This window comes from Marmota marmota, unplaced genomic scaffold (genome assembly GCF_001458135.2).
Source record: "Marmota marmota marmota unplaced genomic scaffold, marMar, whole genome shotgun sequence".
NCBI classification, from domain to species: domain Eukaryota; kingdom Metazoa; phylum Chordata; class Mammalia; order Rodentia; family Sciuridae; genus Marmota; species Marmota marmota.
The window spans coordinates 26,528,418-26,547,495 of record NW_026000019.1 but is presented as its reverse complement, the minus strand read 5'-3'; the positions used below and the strand labels follow the sequence as shown (position 1 = coordinate 26,547,495).

Here is a 19,078-nt window from a genome sequence, read left to right as displayed (position 1 = left end):
TACCAAGCACTTTTATATACGTTATCTCATTTAATGTTTACAGTGACTCTTTAAAGAATATTCTTAAATTCTTCCCAGGTTGTAGAAGAAACTGAGCCTCAGATTTCAGTCCAGACCAGATTCCCAAACCCAGGTTCTCCTGCTACACGTCACAACCTCCCTGGAAAGAGTCTTTAATTCTAGTCCCTATAATTCTGTGTGCAGGGGCATCACTTAGCCAGAATAGATAGATGCTTCCATGCTGTAATTTGCAGGCTGAAGTTAATAGGCATCTCTGTCTTCAAATATACATTAGACTGATCTGCTACTCAGTGCAGGAGACTCTGATGACCAATGAATAGCCTCTGAGGATATTTGGTTTCTGTGACACGCAGTTAAGGAACAAAAGGCCTCAGATATTAGCTCTCTGTGTTGTCCTAGAGTGAAGTAGTCTGTCAAATTAGCTTCTCTGTGGAATGGAGGGAGGCTGTGGATTTAAACACAGGACAGGGAACAATTAGTGGGGATAAGGAAGGGAAAAGGAAATTGTGTAGAGGATTAGCACTACATGGTGGGGATGGTTGAATCCAGGGTACCTGGAAAGGTGAGGGGTGGGACTAAAGCAAGAGGCAGACCACCAAAACAAACTTGGCCCTAGCTGGTCTTGTTAACCACTTCTCTGCCTCTGCAGAGATAAGAAGTGTGTCAGTACTCAACTTTGAGAAAAAGGAACCAGTGTCTGTTGTACCTATCCCATACAGTTTAAAAACCATGGCAAGCCAGGCATGGTGGCACACACCTGTAATTCCAGCCCGTAAGGAGATTGAAGCAGGAGGATTCTAAGTTTGAGGCCTTCTTCAGCAATTTAGAGAGACCCTGTGTCAAAATTAAAAGGGCCAGGGATGTAGCTCAGTGGTAGAGTAACCCTGGACTCAATCCCAGTACTGCAAACAAAAACAAAGACTTTAAAAACTCAGCCAGATGATATATTTGTCCCTTAACTGCGTATCACAGAAACCAAATATCCTCAGAGGCTAATTATTGGTCATTAGAGTTTCCTGCACTGAGTATCAGGTCAGTATAGTTGATATTTGAAGACAGAGATGCCTATTAACTTTAGCCTTCAAACTAACCAACCAACCAAAGATCCCCCAAACCTAGAAAAGCCAGGAAGGCATGGCGGTCATATTTCTAACTCCAGCCAACTCAGGAGGCAGAGGCAGGAGGATGGTAAGTTCAAAGCCAGCCTGGGCAATTTAGGTAGATCCTGTCTCAAGAGTAAAATTTTAAAAAGTGGCAGAGAGTACTTGCCTAATATGCACAATGCCCTGGGTTCCATCCCCAGCATTTAGAATCAGACAAACCGACAAACAAATAGATCACTTAGCAGAGTGGCTGAGCCAGAGTGGACTGACTCCTGTCTGCCCCTGAGTCCTTAAAAGGGTTGCCTTTCAGGGTTTGGTTGGCATCCAGGTGGAAGCTCAGCCTCTTGGGCTGTCTCTTGGCAGTGGGCCTTCTTGGGCAGATATCTCTATAGTTCCTCCCTCTACTTTCTTTCTTCTGCTCATTTACTTTGTTTCTCTTCACTTTACCACAGCCCTGCTTGGCAGAGCTGGTTACCCTGGAGACATGTTTTGGAGGAGAATAGTGAAACCTTGTCCATAATATCCTTTGAGTGTTAAAGATGAGAGGAGATATTACTTGTAAAAGAGAAGGCTCATGGTGCCAGGGTGATGAGAAATAGCTTTATGTATTTGAGGAGAGAGTAGACTGAATTTTTTTTTTTTTTTGTTATAGGGGATTGAGCCCTACTGCTGAGCTACACATAAAATTTAAAAATTTTATTTTGAGTCAGGATCTTGCTAAGTGACAGAGGCAGCTTGAACTAGCAAACCTCCTGCTTCAAGCTTCCAAGTCACTGGGATTACAGGTGTGTTCCTGGCTAGACTGAAACTTTATGGAGACAAAGGGAGAACTTTCTGACAGTCCTGTTGTCTGAGACAGTGATCTCTTCTTCAGTGGCAGTACTAAAGCCTAGGTTAGTTAATGCCTTGGTATGGATTTATAAAGAGATTAACATTTCAGTTATGCAAGTGGAAAGGGAAGGGCGATAGACAATGGTTTAAGGTTCCTTCCAACCCTGAAATTCTACTTCCTTTTTAAAATCTTATCATGACATGACTCTTTTCCCTCCCTTTTAGTCACATTCTTTGAATACTTGGGATTTTTAAGTTGTAAGATGTGTAATATATTTTTAAAATCTTTTTCTCGGTGTGTCTTTAAAAATGTGCTCCTGCCTAGAAGATTGGTGCTATTTGTATTTTGGGGTCACTCAGTGAAACTCGTTACCTACGAAATTCCAGAAAAGGCATGGTGGTTGGACTGTTTGTTCTGGAAGCTTCAGCATGCTGCAGAAATAGTTTCATTTGTGAGCTTCTGTCCTATTTTGCTGCATTGGAAGTAGGATTATGAAATGGAATTGCAATAGTCTTATAATATGGAAGAAATCATGTTCTTAGGAAGAGGAAAAAAATATCTTCTAGAAGAGCTAAAATTCAGTATAATTATAGTTCATTTTTTTTTCCCTGCCAGGAACTATGTACCTGGCAAACTCAAAACACCCAAGTGACAGTCAGCAATGCAGAAAGGCAGATAAGAGATACTTGAGCAGCCAAAATGAATGGAGACTTGTAGCCTTGCTTTGAAAGAGAGCCCTTCAGAGTCTCATGCAAAACCTAATTTGGTTATAGTTGTATATTATAGTCTGCAGCAAACTGAAAGAGGGGACATTCTTATGTGAACATTTAATTTGCCCTCCTCCCCCTTTTGGCATTGGGGATTGAATCCAGGGTCACTGAGCTACACCACCAGCCATTTTTTATTTTTTATTTTGAGACAGAATCTTGCTAAATTGCGAATGCTGTCCTGCCTCAGCCTCTGAAGTTGCTGGGATTACAGGTGTGTGCCACAACACCCAGCACATTTACCCTTTTAAGTGATCTCGTCCGGTGGTTTTTAGTACAGTCACATAACTGTGTGACTATAATTATATGACATAATTGTGTGACATTGACTGTATAATTTTAGGACATTTTCATCATCCTCAAAAGAAAACCTGTATTATTAGTACTTACTCCCCCAAACTCCTGGCAACTAGTAATCTACTTTCTGTTTTATGGATTTGCCTATTCTGGACATTTCCAATAAAGGGATCATCTAATAGAAGATCTTTTGTGACTAGCTTCGTTCACTTAGCATGGTGTGGAGGTTTATCTATATTTGCTATGGCTTGAATATGTCTGGCAAATATTCAAAGGTTGAAACCTTAATTCCATGCAATGATATTGAGAGGTGATAGTGCTATTAAGAGGGATTAATACAGTTCTTGTGGGATTAGATTAATCACCTTGAGAGCTGGTTCTTAAAAGAGAGGCTGCTCCTCACGTTTTGCCTCTTTTGCACATGTTCAATTGTCCATCTGTTTTCTGTCATGAGTTAAAGCAGTGTAGACACTTGCTGCTAGTATGCTCTTAGACTTCCATGCCTCCAGAACTTTGAGCCAAAACAAACCTCTTTTCTTTATAAATTTCCTAGTTTCAATCAATCATTCTGTCATAGCAGCAGAAAAGACTTAGACCATGTTGTAGCATGTATCAATCAGTACTTTGTTCCTGACTTTTTTTTTTTTTTTGCCAAATAACATTGTACTATATTGATTGCAACATTTTCTTTACTAATTTGTCCATTGATGGACATTTGGATTTTAGCCATTATGAATAATGATGCTATGAACATTTGTTTGCAAGTTTTTGTGTGTCTTTATTTCTCCTGGGTATTTACTTAGGAGTAGAATTGCTGGTTCATATGTCAATTCTGTGTTTTTAACCTTTTGAGGATTTGCTAAACTGTTTTCCAAAGTAGCTGTACTATTTTCTACAGCAATGTATGAGGATTCCAATTTCTTCACATTCTTATCAACACTTGTGATTTTTTATCTTTAAAAATCATCCTAGTGGGGCTGTGGCTATGGCTTAGTGGTAGAGTACTTGCCTGGCATGTATGAGACACTGGGTTTGATTCTCAGCACCACAAAAATAAAATAGAGGTACTGTGTCCACCTATAATTAAAAAATACATTAAAAAATCATCCTAGTGGATCCTAGTGGATGTGAAATGATATTTCATTATGTTTTTGATTTGCATTTACCAGAGACCAGTGCTGTTAAGCATCTTTTCATTTGTGTACCTTGCACAAATCTTGCCATTTGTGTATCTGTTTCGAGAAGTGTCTATTCAACCTTTGCCCACATTTTTTGAGTTGCTTATAATTTTATTGTTACATTGTAAGAGTTATATGCTAGATGCAGGTCCTCCTACTCCTCGTCCTTTTTCTTCTTCTTCTTCTTTTTTTTTTTTTGTTTTTTGTTTTTTGTTTTACTGGAGTTGGAACTGAGGGATGCTGCTGTATCATTGAGTTACACCCCCAGCCCCTGTTTTTTGAGACAGGGTCTTACTAAGTTGCTTAGGTGGGCCTTGAATTTGCAGTCCTCCTGCCTCAGCTTCCCAAGGATTGCAGGCATGTGCCATGGTGCCCAAGGTCTTTCTACTTTCTTAAAGAACTCCTTTGAAGCACAAGTGTTTTTAATTTTGGTGAAGTTTAATTTGTCTGTTTTCTTCTTCTGTCATTTGTGCTTTTAGTATCATATGTAGGAAACCATTTCTTAAGCTAAAGTACTGTGTTTTCTTCTAAGAGTTTTATATTTAGGTGTATGATACATTTTGAGTTAGTTTTGGTATATGGGTATGAGGTAGAAGTCCAGTTTCATTCTTTTACATGTAGCTATTCAGTTGTCCCAAGTACCAATGTTGGAAAGGCCATTCTTTCCCTGATGAATAGTCTTGGTACTCTTGTCAAAAATCAATTGATAATAAATGTAAGGGCTTATTTCTAGACTCTCAATTTTATTCTATTAATCTATATGTCTAGCTTTGTTCAAGTACCACACTATTTGATTAAATTATGCAGTAAGTTTTGGAAGTTAGGAAGTCTGAATTGTCCACCCTTGTTATTTTTCAAGATTGTTTTTGCTGTTCTAGGTCCCTTATCTTTTTCACATAAAATTTTGAATTGGCTTGCCAATTTCTGCAAGAAAGGCAGGAGAGATTTTAATGGGGATTATGACGAATCTGTAGATCTGTGTGGAAAGTATTGCATTTTACAGTTTAAATTTCCTAGTTTATGAACATGGGATGTCTTTCTACTGATTTATATCTTCTTGAACTTTTTTCAATTATGTTTTATAATTTTTCAGTGAAAAGTCTTCTGTTAAACTTCTTCCTAAGTATTTTATTCTTTAATAAATAGAATTATATCCTTAATTTTAATTCTGAATTATCACTGATTTTAGTTCATATATTAAAGGATGTAATATATAATGATTTTTCTGAATCCTGAGCAAATACATTAAATTCTGGCTTATGGAGTCCCAATTGTCAGGGCAGTGTTTATTTATTTTAGGAAGACTTTTATTTGGGGTGGTACTGGGGATTGAACCCAGGGGTGCTCTACTACTGAGTTACATCCCCAACTTTTCCTAAAATTTTTTCAGACACGGCCTCACTAAGTTGCCCAGGCTGTCCTGGAACTTGTGATCCTCCTGCCTCAGCCTCCTGAGTTGCTGAGATTACAGGTGTGAACCTCTGTACTCGGCAACTCCTTTATTCTTTGTGTGAAGAATAAGAGATCCCCCTCCACTGGAGGCTTGCTCTAGTTCCTTTTTCCTCTCCAATAGTGGGGTTATTTTTCCCTCTTTCACTGTCATCGCTCCATTTTCATTAATGAACACAATTGATTTCTTTTCCAAAGACTTTTGAATGAACCAAAGTAGGATTGCTTGTCTTCTCCTGCAAATCTCAGGACCCTGCATCTTTTCATTGGTTTGTTTTTGAATTTGCTACTATTTGGGCATCTGTGCACAGGCATCCTCATGCAGCTCAAGTTGAGTTCAGTGCAGTGAACCTGGCCTTCATGGGCTTGGCCCGTGTTCATCCTGACTGCTTGTTTCCTGTTGGGGTATGACTTTGACAGTGTAGGGGAGAGAGACTCACCCTGGTTCTGATTCTGCCACTCTCAAGTTATGTCTCCATTCTTTCTGAGCCTCAGTCTCAATGAAAGGTTAGATGACATGACATTTTAGGTCACTTAAGCCATGCCATTCGTCTGAACACCCTATTGATTTCATAGTGTTCTTTGTTCACGTCTCCGGTCCTGGTTTACCTAGCCGTTTTACAGGTGATTTCATTGTTCTTCAGCTTTTGTGAGTGTTCCTCTTCAGCACACCTTGGACTTTCTCCCTTTCCTTTTTTCCCCATAGGATGAATAACTTGCTTGCTGAGGAAGCGTCCCAGGTGGGCCAGCAAAAAGTGCTGCCTGTCCAGGATGCCGTCCTGGCTTCGCTCCACACCTGCCTCTGTGACACCAGCCAGAGATTTTTATCATGGAGCCCAAGCTTTCTGTCAGCAGCTGAGAGTTGAAAGGCCAGAACAGTTTCTCTGTCTTACTGTTCCCTCCCCCTTCACTGTATCCCTCAGATCCCCATAATAAAGAATAGTAATCAGACCAACCCATCTAAGCCTTTGCTAATGGAGACCAAAAGAACCAAAAGACAGTCTCCCCATGGGCACCTTGGATGGTTCCATCCTACCCTCTGTCCCTTTTAGAAAATCGCATGACATTAGCATAAAGACAAGTCGCCAAAATTGTTTTGCACCCAGCCCCTTAATGTTGAGGAGCAGGAAGGATTCTGCGTGATCTCTGGCACATTCATCGGCCCTGCTGAGCTGCTGATCAGTAGTGACACAGTCGCATCAGATGGCCTTCAAATAGTACTTCCTTTTTCAGAGGGGCTGGGAGAGAGAGGAAGAAATAGGCTACAAATAAATAAAGATGTGGTGTGCAGCTGCATTTCAAGCATTTTGGAAGCTTTTCTGGGTGTGTGTATGTGTGAGCAAGGGAGAGTGGGGCAAGGAATCCATACTGGGGCTTCTGTCTGGATTACATTGGATAAAGACGCTGTCAAATGACCATAAGGGTGTTTCCTGTCCCTACCCTATTTCCTTGAACCTTAGCACCTGGAGAGCACAAATCAGGCCTCAGAAGTGGGGGTGGGACATCCCAAGGCAACTTTTCTCTTTCTCCTCCCCTCCCCCCAGCATTCAGTAGAAGGTCATTTGCTGAGTATGTGCCCTGGAATCTGGGGCTGCTCCTGCCACTGCGGTTAATGCTGCTTTGTTTCATGCTAAATGAGGCGAGAACTTTCACCCAGGTCACATTCATAATCCTGCTTAGCAGGACCCTTGGCTGTGTACAGAGCATTTCTACGGAAGGGAACAACTTTCCCTTTGGAGCAAGAGCACTGGCCTAGAGTCCAAGTAGGTCTCTCAGTCCAGGTTCTGCCGTGAACTGACGTGTCCTTGGGCAGGGCACTTAACTCCTATGGGCTGTGGTTCCTCTTCACTGATTTAGCAGATACTCGAGTCCTCCTCTCCCAGGCCCTGTTCTAATAGTGAGGAATACTGAATAAGAGGGCAACTCTTTAGGGGCTCCCACTCTATAGGGGAAGACAGTCAGACCTCACTCTGGCAGAGCATGTTAAGTGCTAGGAAGAAAACAACAGAGTCAGGTCAAAAAGAGTGGCTGTGGATGGGATCATAGTAGTGAATGCTCATTAGTCCTGTCAGGATACCCAGCTGTGCTAAATACTTTTCACAGATTGTTCTTTAACCCTTCTTCTGTAAATAACTTTCAACATGATTCCTATTTTGCATTTGAAGTCCTCTATGCCTGTGATTCTAAGGATCTGGAAGGTCTCATGACCCGATAGGTTAAGGGACTCACTGAGATGGACATATCACAACTGGTAATTTCTAGACACAAGCAGGCTGTCAGATTTCTTTATGCTTGTGTGTGTATTGGGGAGAGAATGTGGCCAGGAGACCACAGGAAGATGAGGAGGTAGAGGAGACCAGAGGAATATGAGGAGGTGAGCAGAGTACAGAGAAGAAAGCAGATCCAGTTTGGGATTCCTAAGGGAGATAGTTAGGAGAATGCAGGAGGTTGGGGGATAGTCCTGGTTCAGAAACTGGGAGCTTGGAAGGGATCTGGAGGCTTCTTTGCCTTTGGCTAACTGCTTTAAACTCCTGTCCTCAGTAAGGGGAGGAGGTTGCACTTGTGTCTTATGTGGCAGATGCCGTGGGCTGAAGCTATAGAACTAAGCAGTTTTCAGAGAGGAGATGAGAGCTGGGAATGCAGCAGCCCTGTGGACCTTCACATTATGCCCATTTATGGGGCTCTGTCTTCTCTGTGGTCCTGCCAGCATTGGCCAGTCAGTTTTAACAAAGCCACAGCAGAACATTCGGCTGTCCCCTTCTGAAGAGTATTTGCTTGTTCTCAAAGGCAGTTGACTTGGCTGTACTTAAATCCTAGACCTGTCTTCCCTGAGGTGGGTAGCAGTTGAGATCCTCACTCAGTCTCCTTGTTCTTCTAGATGTGCTCTTCTATTGGGCCCCTTGGAAATCTCTGTGGACAGGTGTAATTCAGGGTCTCCAAGAAACTGGCTGGGGTTTTCACAGATATTGGGGCTCCTCGCTGTATAGATCCTTCCTGTATAGGAGTTATCTGCTTTCAAGCTCCTCTGATTGTTCCAGTCCCTGATATCCAAGTCCCTAGGCTGCCACACTGAGCTCTTCTGCCAGAACTCTAGCTAAGCTACTGTCCCTGTGGGACTGTGTTATCTTTTGCCTAGGGCACTTCCCTTCATTCTAGTTGATTACCTGACAAACTCTGCCTACTTTGGGTCTCTAAGGCATTCAGAATTATTACTCTACCACTGAGCCACATCCCCAATTCTTTTCAATTTTTCATTTTCTTTTTAAATTTTGAGTCAGCATCTCACTAAGTTGCTGAGGCTGGCTTTGATTTTGAGATTGTCCTGACTCAGTCTTCAGAGTCACTGGGATTATAGGTGTGCACTACCACAGCTGGTTTGTATTGTACATTCTTGTTCATAGTTTATATTTGTTATTTGTGAGAGGTTTAATCTGATACCAGCTACTCTAGTCTTATCAGAAGCTGGATCATTTGATGTGTTTATCTTTGGTTGCTATCCAGATTTTTACCTCCTCTCTGGAAACACCTGATAGAAGCATTGTAAATAAAGGAGTTCCCATAGAAATATGATGGCAGAAAGTCATAGAAGTCTGGGTGGTTGTGTTATATTGGTGACTGCATCAAGCTGTTTTGTCTTTCTGCTTTTTGTGTTGTGATTCACATACCAGAAGGCCCTACAGTTCAGTTTATCATTGTCTTCAAAAGTTCATCTCCAGAAAACGATAAGGAAACAAGAAATGAACTCACTTCATGAGATATGTACCTAGTACTGAGACTGAGGTTGTCTACAAACTTTTAAAAATATTTGAGGCCCTTTGGTTAATTTTATATGCAGTTAATTCATGCTTATCTAGAAAATGAAACCACAAATAAAGCAGATACACATAATATCACATCTTGACTCCCCATACAATTTGCATCTTATAATGTTTTTTCTTTCTGGGTATTAGGGAAAAAGTAGTAGTAGACTCTGATATTTTGAAAATTCCTTTATTCTGCCCGCCACCTTCAACTCTGTGGTAGATATTCTGAATAGAGGCTCTGTCTGATTTCTCACAGCAGAGATTCCTGGAACACAGACACAGCTACAGATGTTTTACAGAATGCCAGGTGATTAAAAAGCCCACCAATAGAAAGGTTTCATTTACTACTATCTCTTGGTAAACCAGGAATTGCCTATGTATTGCAGGTATAAGAATGCCTGGCTTAGATCCAGTTCAAGTACCTGAATAAAAGTCAGGCACATTTATAAAATCAAAACAGGATTATGGGGGGGGGGGGGTCTGACTGGGAAAAGCAGGCTGAGGACGCCAGTGCCCCAAGACCAGGCAGAGTCCAAGGCTCAACCCTCTCCTTTTGCCCCTTCTCAGAGTAGAGATTCTCCCAAGTGCATTTCTTGGAGGATTCCTATTAGTCAAACATATTTTGAGCATCTCCTTTGTGCCTGGGTCTGTGTCAAACCAGTGATGAATGCATGTATTTACCAAATGTTGGTGCTATAGAGGAGAATCGTAGCAAGTTATGAAGCCCTCAGCATGGGCATCACATTCCCTGGGAGTTCGGACGGGGAGGTGGAGATTAAGAAGAACTGGAGAAGAGAGAGGGTAGAAGAGGAGTGTTATGGCACAGGCACAGATAAGAGTATGTATAGAAACCCTGCAATGTGAGGATATAAAGTCTGTTTTGAGCATTTTCTGTCCCCCTACCTCCTAGACTGGGGATTGAATCTGGGGTTCACATATTCTAGTCAAGAGATCTACCACTGAGCTACCTCACCAGCAAGGAACTTTAAACTAATTGGAGAGGCCACTAATGTGAGAGCATGCACACTGTGTAGGCGGTGCTGAGGATTTTGATTGTCATCCTCAGCAGATGGAAGCAAGCATGGGAGATTCTTAAGCAAGGCAGTAAAAGGATCTAATCTGCATTTTAAAGAGATCCTTCTGGAAGCCTTGTGGGGAGGGTCTTAGAGGCAGAGGAGAAGCCTGAGAGGAGACCATTGTGCAGATGAAGTGAGAGAGTAAGGTTTTCTGGGATCTGGTGTGGCAGTGCAGACAGAGAGGTGAAGGGGGAGAGAATTAACAGCCTCAGTCACTGATAAACTGGTGGTTAAGGGAACAACCTTTCAAAGATGATACCCAGCTTTTAGGCTTGATACACAGAATAGGACCATTGCAGGGGACCATTGCAATTGTAATCCCAGTGACTAGAGAGGCTGAGGCAGGAGGATCACGATTCCTGGAATTCCTGGGGGCTGATAATCAGGGCAAGGAAGCTAGGAGAGGAGCATGATGTGGGAGATGATTGGTCCAACTCACCTTAGTCTGAAGAAGAGGGAGAGAAAGGAAGGGCCCTGTTTGAGTGAAGCTTGCCATGGAGCATCAGCTTTTGGCTGAAGGCAGGGAGTTGATTTTGCCTGATCCCTGGAGGCAGTGACAGAAACCTCCATTTCTGAAGGTTGTTAGCTCAGCTGGAGGATGAGGTTTAGTCCCAGGAACAACTTTCCAACCTAGAGAGGGAGGCTACTCTCACAGGTTTAGTTTACCACAGAAATGGTGGTGATATTGATCACCAAAGTTGAGTGATCTTAAGGATTTCCCTCCAGCAAGTGGGTCTGATTTCAGAGTGTCACTCAAATTTTGCTCAAGACAGAGGCTTAGGATTGAGTGTGATGGGCATCCCTGTAATCCTAGCTACTTAGGAGGCTGAGGTAGGAGGATTGCAAGTTGGAGGCCAGCTTCAGCAATTTAGCAAGACCTGTATCAAAATAAAAAAATAAAAAAGGATAAGGATGTAGGTCATTGGTAGAGTGCCCATCGGTTTAAAGATAGAGGATTGGGGACAGACTAACATTAGCTGTGGATGTAATGGCTAGTTACTAGATACTCTTGGTTACAATGTCATACACATAAAGAAAGGTGTACTCACTTATCATACCCTCTGGGTTTTGCCCTGAGAAGTTGGCTTTCTAACCCTTTCTTGCTAAACTTGCATGTCATTCTCTTTTTGATTCATGCTATTATTATTATTTTGGTAATAGGGATTGAACCCAGGGCTGCTTTACCACTGAGCCACATTCCCAGCCCTTTTTATTTTTATCTTGAGACAGACTCACTAAATTGTGGAGGGTCTCACTAAGTTGCTGAAGCTGGCCTTGAACTTGTGATCTTCCTGCCTCAGCTTCCTGAGTCACTGGGATTCCGGGTGTCTGTGCACCACTGCACCTGGCTTGATTCATGTTATTAATGGATTTTTAGCTTTTGTCTAGGAGGTGTAAACATGATTCCTAGATTGTATGTTCTTTTAGTCTCTTTGGATGATCTTAATGTGCACTTGAGTGGAGGTAGGTTATCTGCTTCATACACATTCTCAGAAGGGAAGATTCGTGATTATCTATACAATTGGAAAGGAAGGAAGAAGAGTGAGTGTGATGTATTAGTGGGTGTGCAGTGTGAGGTGAGTGGGTGGCTTGGGAGATGTGTGAGCATATTACAGCAAGTGTGTGTGGAGGTGTGTGGTGTGTGTGCTCATGTACCAGCTTGGGTGGAGGCTGATGGAGTGAGAGAGGCACTTGTCTAGCGAAGATGTTAGGCATCTTTAGTGTGAGTCCTTCACACACAGAATTCTGTCCCCTTGTGAGGAAACCCAGAAGTCTGTCTCCCCTGTATCCTGACTGCTTCAGCTTTCCCTGTCTAGCAGCGCCCTCCCTGAGGAGGGAGAGATGGGTTTGGGTGGGAGCAGAGGGAGGGAATGGGTCCCCTGTGGGTGTTTGTGTTCAGGCTCAGTGGTGGATCTCACTGGGCAGTATCTTCTTTCCTGGGATAGCAGGGATCAGTGTGGGAGGATGGTACTATCTCCCATGCTCCTCCATAACAGATGACCTTGCTCAGCCCTGAGGTCCTGATCCTCATGTGATGGTGGAGGGGGACACAAGCCCCTAAAGGCCCATGTTCCTGATTATACAGAGTTCAGGGCAGGAGAGATCAGCCATGTGGCATTCCAGAGAAGGAGTGTGGAAACTGCCCTCTGGACCTTTGAAGTTGGGCAATCACAAACCAGGGCCTCACGTCATTCCTGGCTGTGTGGGTCATTGACATATTGACAGACCACGTGGCCCCAGCAGAGCACAGCGGGGAGACATGCCAATCATAGTTAAATCAGACCACACCATTGGATCTAGGGGCTGTCTTAACCCTGGTGAATTGTAAGGTCCTGTATCAATAAATGTGTCGCTCTCTGTGTGCCATGGTGCTGCTGTCCCCGGGGGCATGCTGCTTACCGGCCAGCTCACTGGCTGCTCAGAATCATGTTCTTTACCGTATCAGCACAAACCACTGATCAATACTAGGGGAAATCCCTTTGCAGTATTTAGTTTTTGAAACTCTCCTTACTGGCACCAGGTCTTAGCTCCAAATGTGGGGAAAAAACTTTATTTTTCCAAAATTACAGGAAGTAACTTTCCTGCACACATGGCCCTCCTATTTTTTTCTTGGCAGTACTAGGGATTGAATTCAGGGCAGCTCTATCCCTGAACTACATTCCCAGCCTTTTTATTTTATTTTGAGATAAACAAGAAAAGCAAATCTCAATGAATCTATATGCTTCATATGTGTCTATGTGTTGGATTGTCCTCTTTTTTGTTTCATCCTTATAAGGAGTGATATCTAGAGATTATCTATACTTTTAATCCAGCAATCTCACTTCTAGGAATTCAGCCTAAAGAGCTACTTGGATGAGCTCAAAGAGGTGTAGAAAAGGTGACATCATGGAAGCACAGTAGCATTGCCTTAAGGGCTCATCAGTAGGGAAACTATTACATGCATGAGATTGACCTGTATGCAGTGGTGTAGACAGATGCCCAGGTTATACTAAAAGTAAAAACAGAAAAAACATTTTGGAGAACAGTGTAATGTGAACCTTTTTACATAGAATAAATCTCCCTTGTTTCTATGAATCTATGTTCTTCATATACAAAGAGTGAGGTACATCAATAACTATTGGGAGGGGGAACTTTACTCATTTGCTCTGCATATTTATGTTACTTATTTGAATTGTTTATGGCAAGAAAGTACTTGTATATGTAATTTGGTTTTGGTGGGGTTCTTTTTTTTTTTGAACTGGGGGTCTAACTCAGGGCTTTGCGAATTCAAGGCAGATGCTTTGCCACTGAGCTACATCCCAGCCCTGTAATTTGGTTTTAAAAATAAAAGTATAATCAGGTTAAATATTTTAATAAAAACTATTAAAGTCAGGTGTGGTGATGCACAGCTGAAATTCCAGCTACTTGGGAGGCTGAGCCAGGAAGATTGCAAGTTTTAAGCCATCCTGGACAACCCTGTCTNAGGGGGATAGTAGAGGATAGGAAAGGCAGCAGAACACAACAGACACTAGTATGGCAATATGTAAATCAATGGATGTGTAACTGATGTGCTTCTGCAATCTGTATATGGGGTAAAAATGGGAGCTCATAACCCACTTGAATCAAAGTGTGAAATATGATATATCAAGAACTATGTAATGTTTTGAACAGCCAACAATAAAAAATTAAAAAAAAAATGGCTGAGGAGGTAGCTCAGAGGTAGAGCACCCCTGGGTTCAATCCCCAGTATTGGAAAAAAAAAAGTTCCCCCAAACAAAACACCCCTTTGGCTTTTAATTTTCTCATCTGTAAACCGGCGAGATGAGCTGGGTGACTTCCAAAGGGCTGTCCATCACTAACATTCTGTTGTTAGGGACACTTGCTCTTCCTCTTCTCACTGTGTGTTTGCTTCTTCCCCACAGTACGTAGGAAGCCTAGATGTGCCGAGACCCAACAGCAGGGTGGAGATCGTGGCTGCCATGAGACGAATAAGGGTGAGTGGTTGGTGGTGGTGATGTGAGGAGCTAGAATTCAAGCACCTTAGCTTCTGTTCATTTCAGATGGTGCTGGAAGTGCCAGATTGGATGACAACACACTTTGCAGGCCCCAGACCCCTTTTCCTATATCATCCAGGAAGTGATTCTGAATTAGGTCCTGATAAAAGGCTAAGGTTAAAATGGATGGATGTGCTGGCTGAGAGGTACCATCTTCCCTGGTGTGGCCTGCACGCTGTGATACACAGTGGTGATTGATCAGACAACGAGAGATGGTCAAGTGTTGCTCGTATTGAAAGATTTTAGGGAAAGTAATTAGCTGGTAATTGATTCAAAATGTTTTTTGAAAAAAGGTAGTTTATGTGGCGTAGAATATGAGATTTGCTTGACTTTTTAAGAATAACTGAGATTTCAATCAAATTTCCTTGGTGCCTGCTCTGTGTGCATTCTCTTCTGCCATTTTGTGTACTCTATTTGAAGAATTTGGTGTAAATTCCAACTTATAGCTTTCCGCCTCTGGTACACAGAGCAGAGATTAAATGAGAAGCAAATTGTCTTCTGTCCACCATGAAGGAAAGTTATCTATGTGCTCTGCACTGGAACAGGAGAAATTACCTTAGACCTGTGCAGTTTAAAGGTAGGTTTGGGATTAATTAAATGGATTAAGTTTTTTTTTTTTTTTTTAAAAGAAAATTGGTTTCAGAGTCATCTCTGGATGGAGCCTGGTTTGAACTCATTGCTTGTTGTCCTTTAGAAAAATCTCCTCAACTAAATGGAAAACATAAAGGGGGTGGGACCTTTGTTTTGCTATCTTAGTTTTGTTTTTAGTCAATTCTTCATCTGATCAACAGAAACTTCAATCACAGCAATGTTGGGAATAAAATAAGCTGTTCACCACTATTTTTCTGAGTAATTCGTGAGCCTAACAAAATAATTTTTTAGTGACTAAATCCTCCCATTTTTTAAAATTCTGAAGTTGAATTCATTGAGACTAGTATTAACTATAACAATCCTGTTTTTCATGGACTTATGAGCAAGTAGCTTCAAAGCACTTCCACATGAGGAATTTCCTTTAATGCTCACAGCAAGCTGTGAAGTGGGGGGGGGGATCATGTCACCCTGATTTTCTAGGTTAACAGAAAGGTATAGTGAGGTGTCACAGAGGTCCAGGAAGGGACAGACACATGGCCTGAATGCATTTCTTCACTTGGCCTCATGGGAACATGCTAATTTCCATCCTTTAGGTCGCAGGCTTGCTTCTCAGTATTTCCAGACCACTTCTTCTGTTCCTTTGCCTTCTGAGATAAAAATCATAGAGGCTTGCCAGGCTTAGTGGCACACACCTGTCTTCCAAGAGACTCTGGAGGCTGAGGCAGGAGGATTACAGGGCTGAGGCCAGTCTGAGCAACTTAGTGAGACCCTGTCTCAAAATGAAAATAAAAAGGGTTGGGGATGTGGCTCAGTGGTAGAGTGCCCCAGAGTTTAATCCCCAGTATAAAATAAAATTTAAAATAATAATAATAAAATTGAAAATTTTTTAATTCTCAAAAGCCTTGTCTAGGGAATTTTGGGAGTGTTACCACTGTTAGGATTGTTGCTGTTATGATCAGAAGGGCTTGACCTGTAGCTGGCATGTCAATCAAATAAAGTCCTTCTTTTATTTGTGTTTGAGGATGGAATATGTTGCTAATATTTCACTCTCCTATGAAAGTAATATGTCTACAAATAGTAGCTACTAGTAGTAATAGCTACTTATTATCAAGTGCTTTGCTAGGTGTTTTAATATTAAAACACTGTTTTATTATTTACTATTTGACTACATGGGGTGAGGCTATTATTATTACTTTTTAAATATTTTTGGTATTGGAGCTTTAACCTTGGGGCACTTTACCACTGAGCTACACCCCAGTGCTTTTTACTTTTTATTGTGAGACAGGGTCTCACTAAATTGCTTAAGGCCTTTGCTCAGTTGTTAAGGCTGACCCCAAATTTGTGATCCTCCTGCCTCAGCCTCCTGAATTGCTGGGATTGCAGGTGTGCACCACTGCACTCAGCTTATTATTTCATTTTACAGATGAGGACATGAAACCTTGGGAACGTTAAATAATTCATACTGCTGTGAACAGGTATAGATGGGATTCACACCTAAGACTCAATGTCCCCTTTGAACTCCTGCTTGAGGCTCTTTGTGATACTGAATGAGTCATGATACCAGCTGGAGAACCAAGAATTAGGACATGGCAACTCTCCAAAAAGGGAGTCAGTGGCAGAAACACAACTTTGACTTTTTGTTTGTTTGTTTAGTGGTGTTGGTGGGGATTGAACCCAGAGGTTCTCTACCACTGAGCTACACCCTTACCCCACCTTTTTAATTTTATTATCTATCTGTCTATCTATCTATTTTTGCAGTACTGGGAGTTAAACCCAGAGGGTCTTTACTGTTGAGCCACACCCTGGCCCTTTTTGTTTTTATTTTGAGACTGGGTCTTGCTAAATTGCCCAGGCAGTCCTTGAACTTGTGATCCTCCTGATTCAGTGTCTCATCAGCTGGGATTACAGGCATGTACTACTGTGCCCAGCTAGAAACACAACTTTTCAGAATAAACAGAAGCACAGGAAAACATCACCTGGAAGCAAGGGAAGGCTGGACATGGGATCTGGAGACATTTGGGACTGGACTGTGGCCTCTGTCTCCTCTTTGTTTATCACCTGCCAGTTCTTGCAGCCCATGTGCCTCTTCTTGTAGGCCCCTTCCCTAGAGCTGCTTCCAGCACTTAATGAGCAGCTCATTAAGTTAGAGGGAGACATTAATTGGCCAGAAAGCTGTTTGGTCTGGCTGTCCGCTGTCCAGTCTTTTGTTTATACTGACCACCATTAATAGCAAGTGCTCTGATTGCATGTCTTAACCAAACCCTGCAATTCACTGCGAAGTCCAGGCTGTTAGTTTTTTTTTCCCTCTCTCTCTCTGTCTTTTTTCTTTCCCTTTCAAAAGCTGTTTGGGCTGTAATTACAGCTGTCAAGAACTAGGGCATGGAATTTCTGTGTAAAGGACTATTTCTGACGTTATCCTTTCATATCAAAGGGTGCTAGGGTAACATTGGGCAGGACACCGCTGGCTTTGGTTGCTGGGTGCATTTGTGGGCTCTGAAGCCACAGGCCTCAGAGCTTGGCCAGAGCCGTGGGTAGTCCTCCGAGATCAGCAGTTGTGATAATCACAGAGTGTTATGTGTGAGCTGCGTGTGTCTTGTTATATTGTGTAGATGCTGATCTCTCTGATCCTGACTGGAGCACGGTGCTGTGATGCAGCGTGAAGACCACTCCTGTTTTCCAGAGGTAGAAGCACTGAGAGAGCGAGGGCTTCTGCCTGAGGGTGTGCATATTCCTCCCTGGAGCCAGGGCTCTTGCAGGTTGATATATTTCTGCTCCTTCCTCTGCCTCGCACCCAGTGTGGACTCTGAGCTAAATACACAGACTGTGTTATTGACTGGTTCTTCTCCTTTCCCCTCTTCTTATTTCTCATTTGTTCTTTACCTTCTTTATCAAGAATGAATATTATCTGTCTTGGGAATAATTTCTTATATATATATTTATTCTTATATATATATTTACACTATTGTACTTTTTTCATCTTGTACAGCTGAAACTCTATACCCATTAAATATAATTCCCTCTCCCTTCCCCAGCCCTTGAGAACCACCTTTCTACTTTCTATGATCTATTTTTTATTTTATGTTTTGGTACTGGGGGTTGAAGCCCAAGGGTTCTGAGCTATATCCCCAGCCATTTTTATTATTATTTTGAAACGGTCTTGCTATATTGCTGAGGCTGGCCTAGAACTTGCAATCCTCCTGCCCCAGCCTTCCAAATCACTGGGATTATAGCCATGTGCCAATGCTCATCTGGATTATTTATTTCTAGGATTTTCCATTTAATAGTTTTGGTTCATGGTGAGGGTAATTGAAAACACAGATAAGGAGGGACTACTGTATTCATATATATTTGTAATTCCCACATTCATGGTGTTAAAAGTGTGTTTGCATATATTATTTCATTTTATCAGTCCAATGTGTTCCTATTTGTTAACTTACTTTATGAGAGATAGGCAGGGAGGGGAGAAAGGACCTGGCTTACCCTCCATATCTGCCACCCATGTGTGTGTGTGTGTGTATGTGTGTGTGTGTGTGTTTTCAATCATGTGTCAGGTATCTTTGAGTTCTTGTTCCACGCTGGGCCCTGTTGGGAGCAGTACTCAGCATGCGACACAGGCACATGAAGAGCTATGAATATTATTAGGAAAAGGGCAAGCAGTAAAGAAAGTGCAACTGAGCTGTGTCTTTGTGCCTGTAACCCCTGGTTTCAATCAGTATCCCCCCCCCAAAAAAAAAGAAAGATGAAAGAAAGTATATAACTGGAAGATCTAACTGAATTTTTGGGAGACATGGAAGGCCTTGTGGGGGTACTAAGGAATGAAGTTGGTGATCAGGAGCTGCTGCAGCCAGGTAGCTCCTGGATGGGACTGTCACAGCTCAGGGAAGACCTGCTTCTTCTGGAAGGAGGAAATTGTTAGAGAAGCAGAAG

General features: G+C 42.2%; 1 protein-coding gene across 5 annotated transcripts in view; it reads left to right on the top strand.

Moving 5' to 3' along the window:
- Positions 1 to 19,078, top strand: part of LOC107147452 (carboxyl-terminal PDZ ligand of neuronal nitric oxide synthase protein) — a 323,970-nt gene that overhangs the window by 63,302 nt on the left and 241,590 nt on the right. For all 5 annotated transcript variants that reach the window (XM_048810127.1, XM_048810129.1, XM_048810126.1 and 2 more), the window contains exon 2: positions 14,429 to 14,500. In XM_048810127.1, coding sequence (XP_048666084.1) covers positions 14,429 to 14,500 — 72 coding nt within the window. The remainder of the gene's footprint in view (positions 1 to 14,428; positions 14,501 to 19,078) is intronic.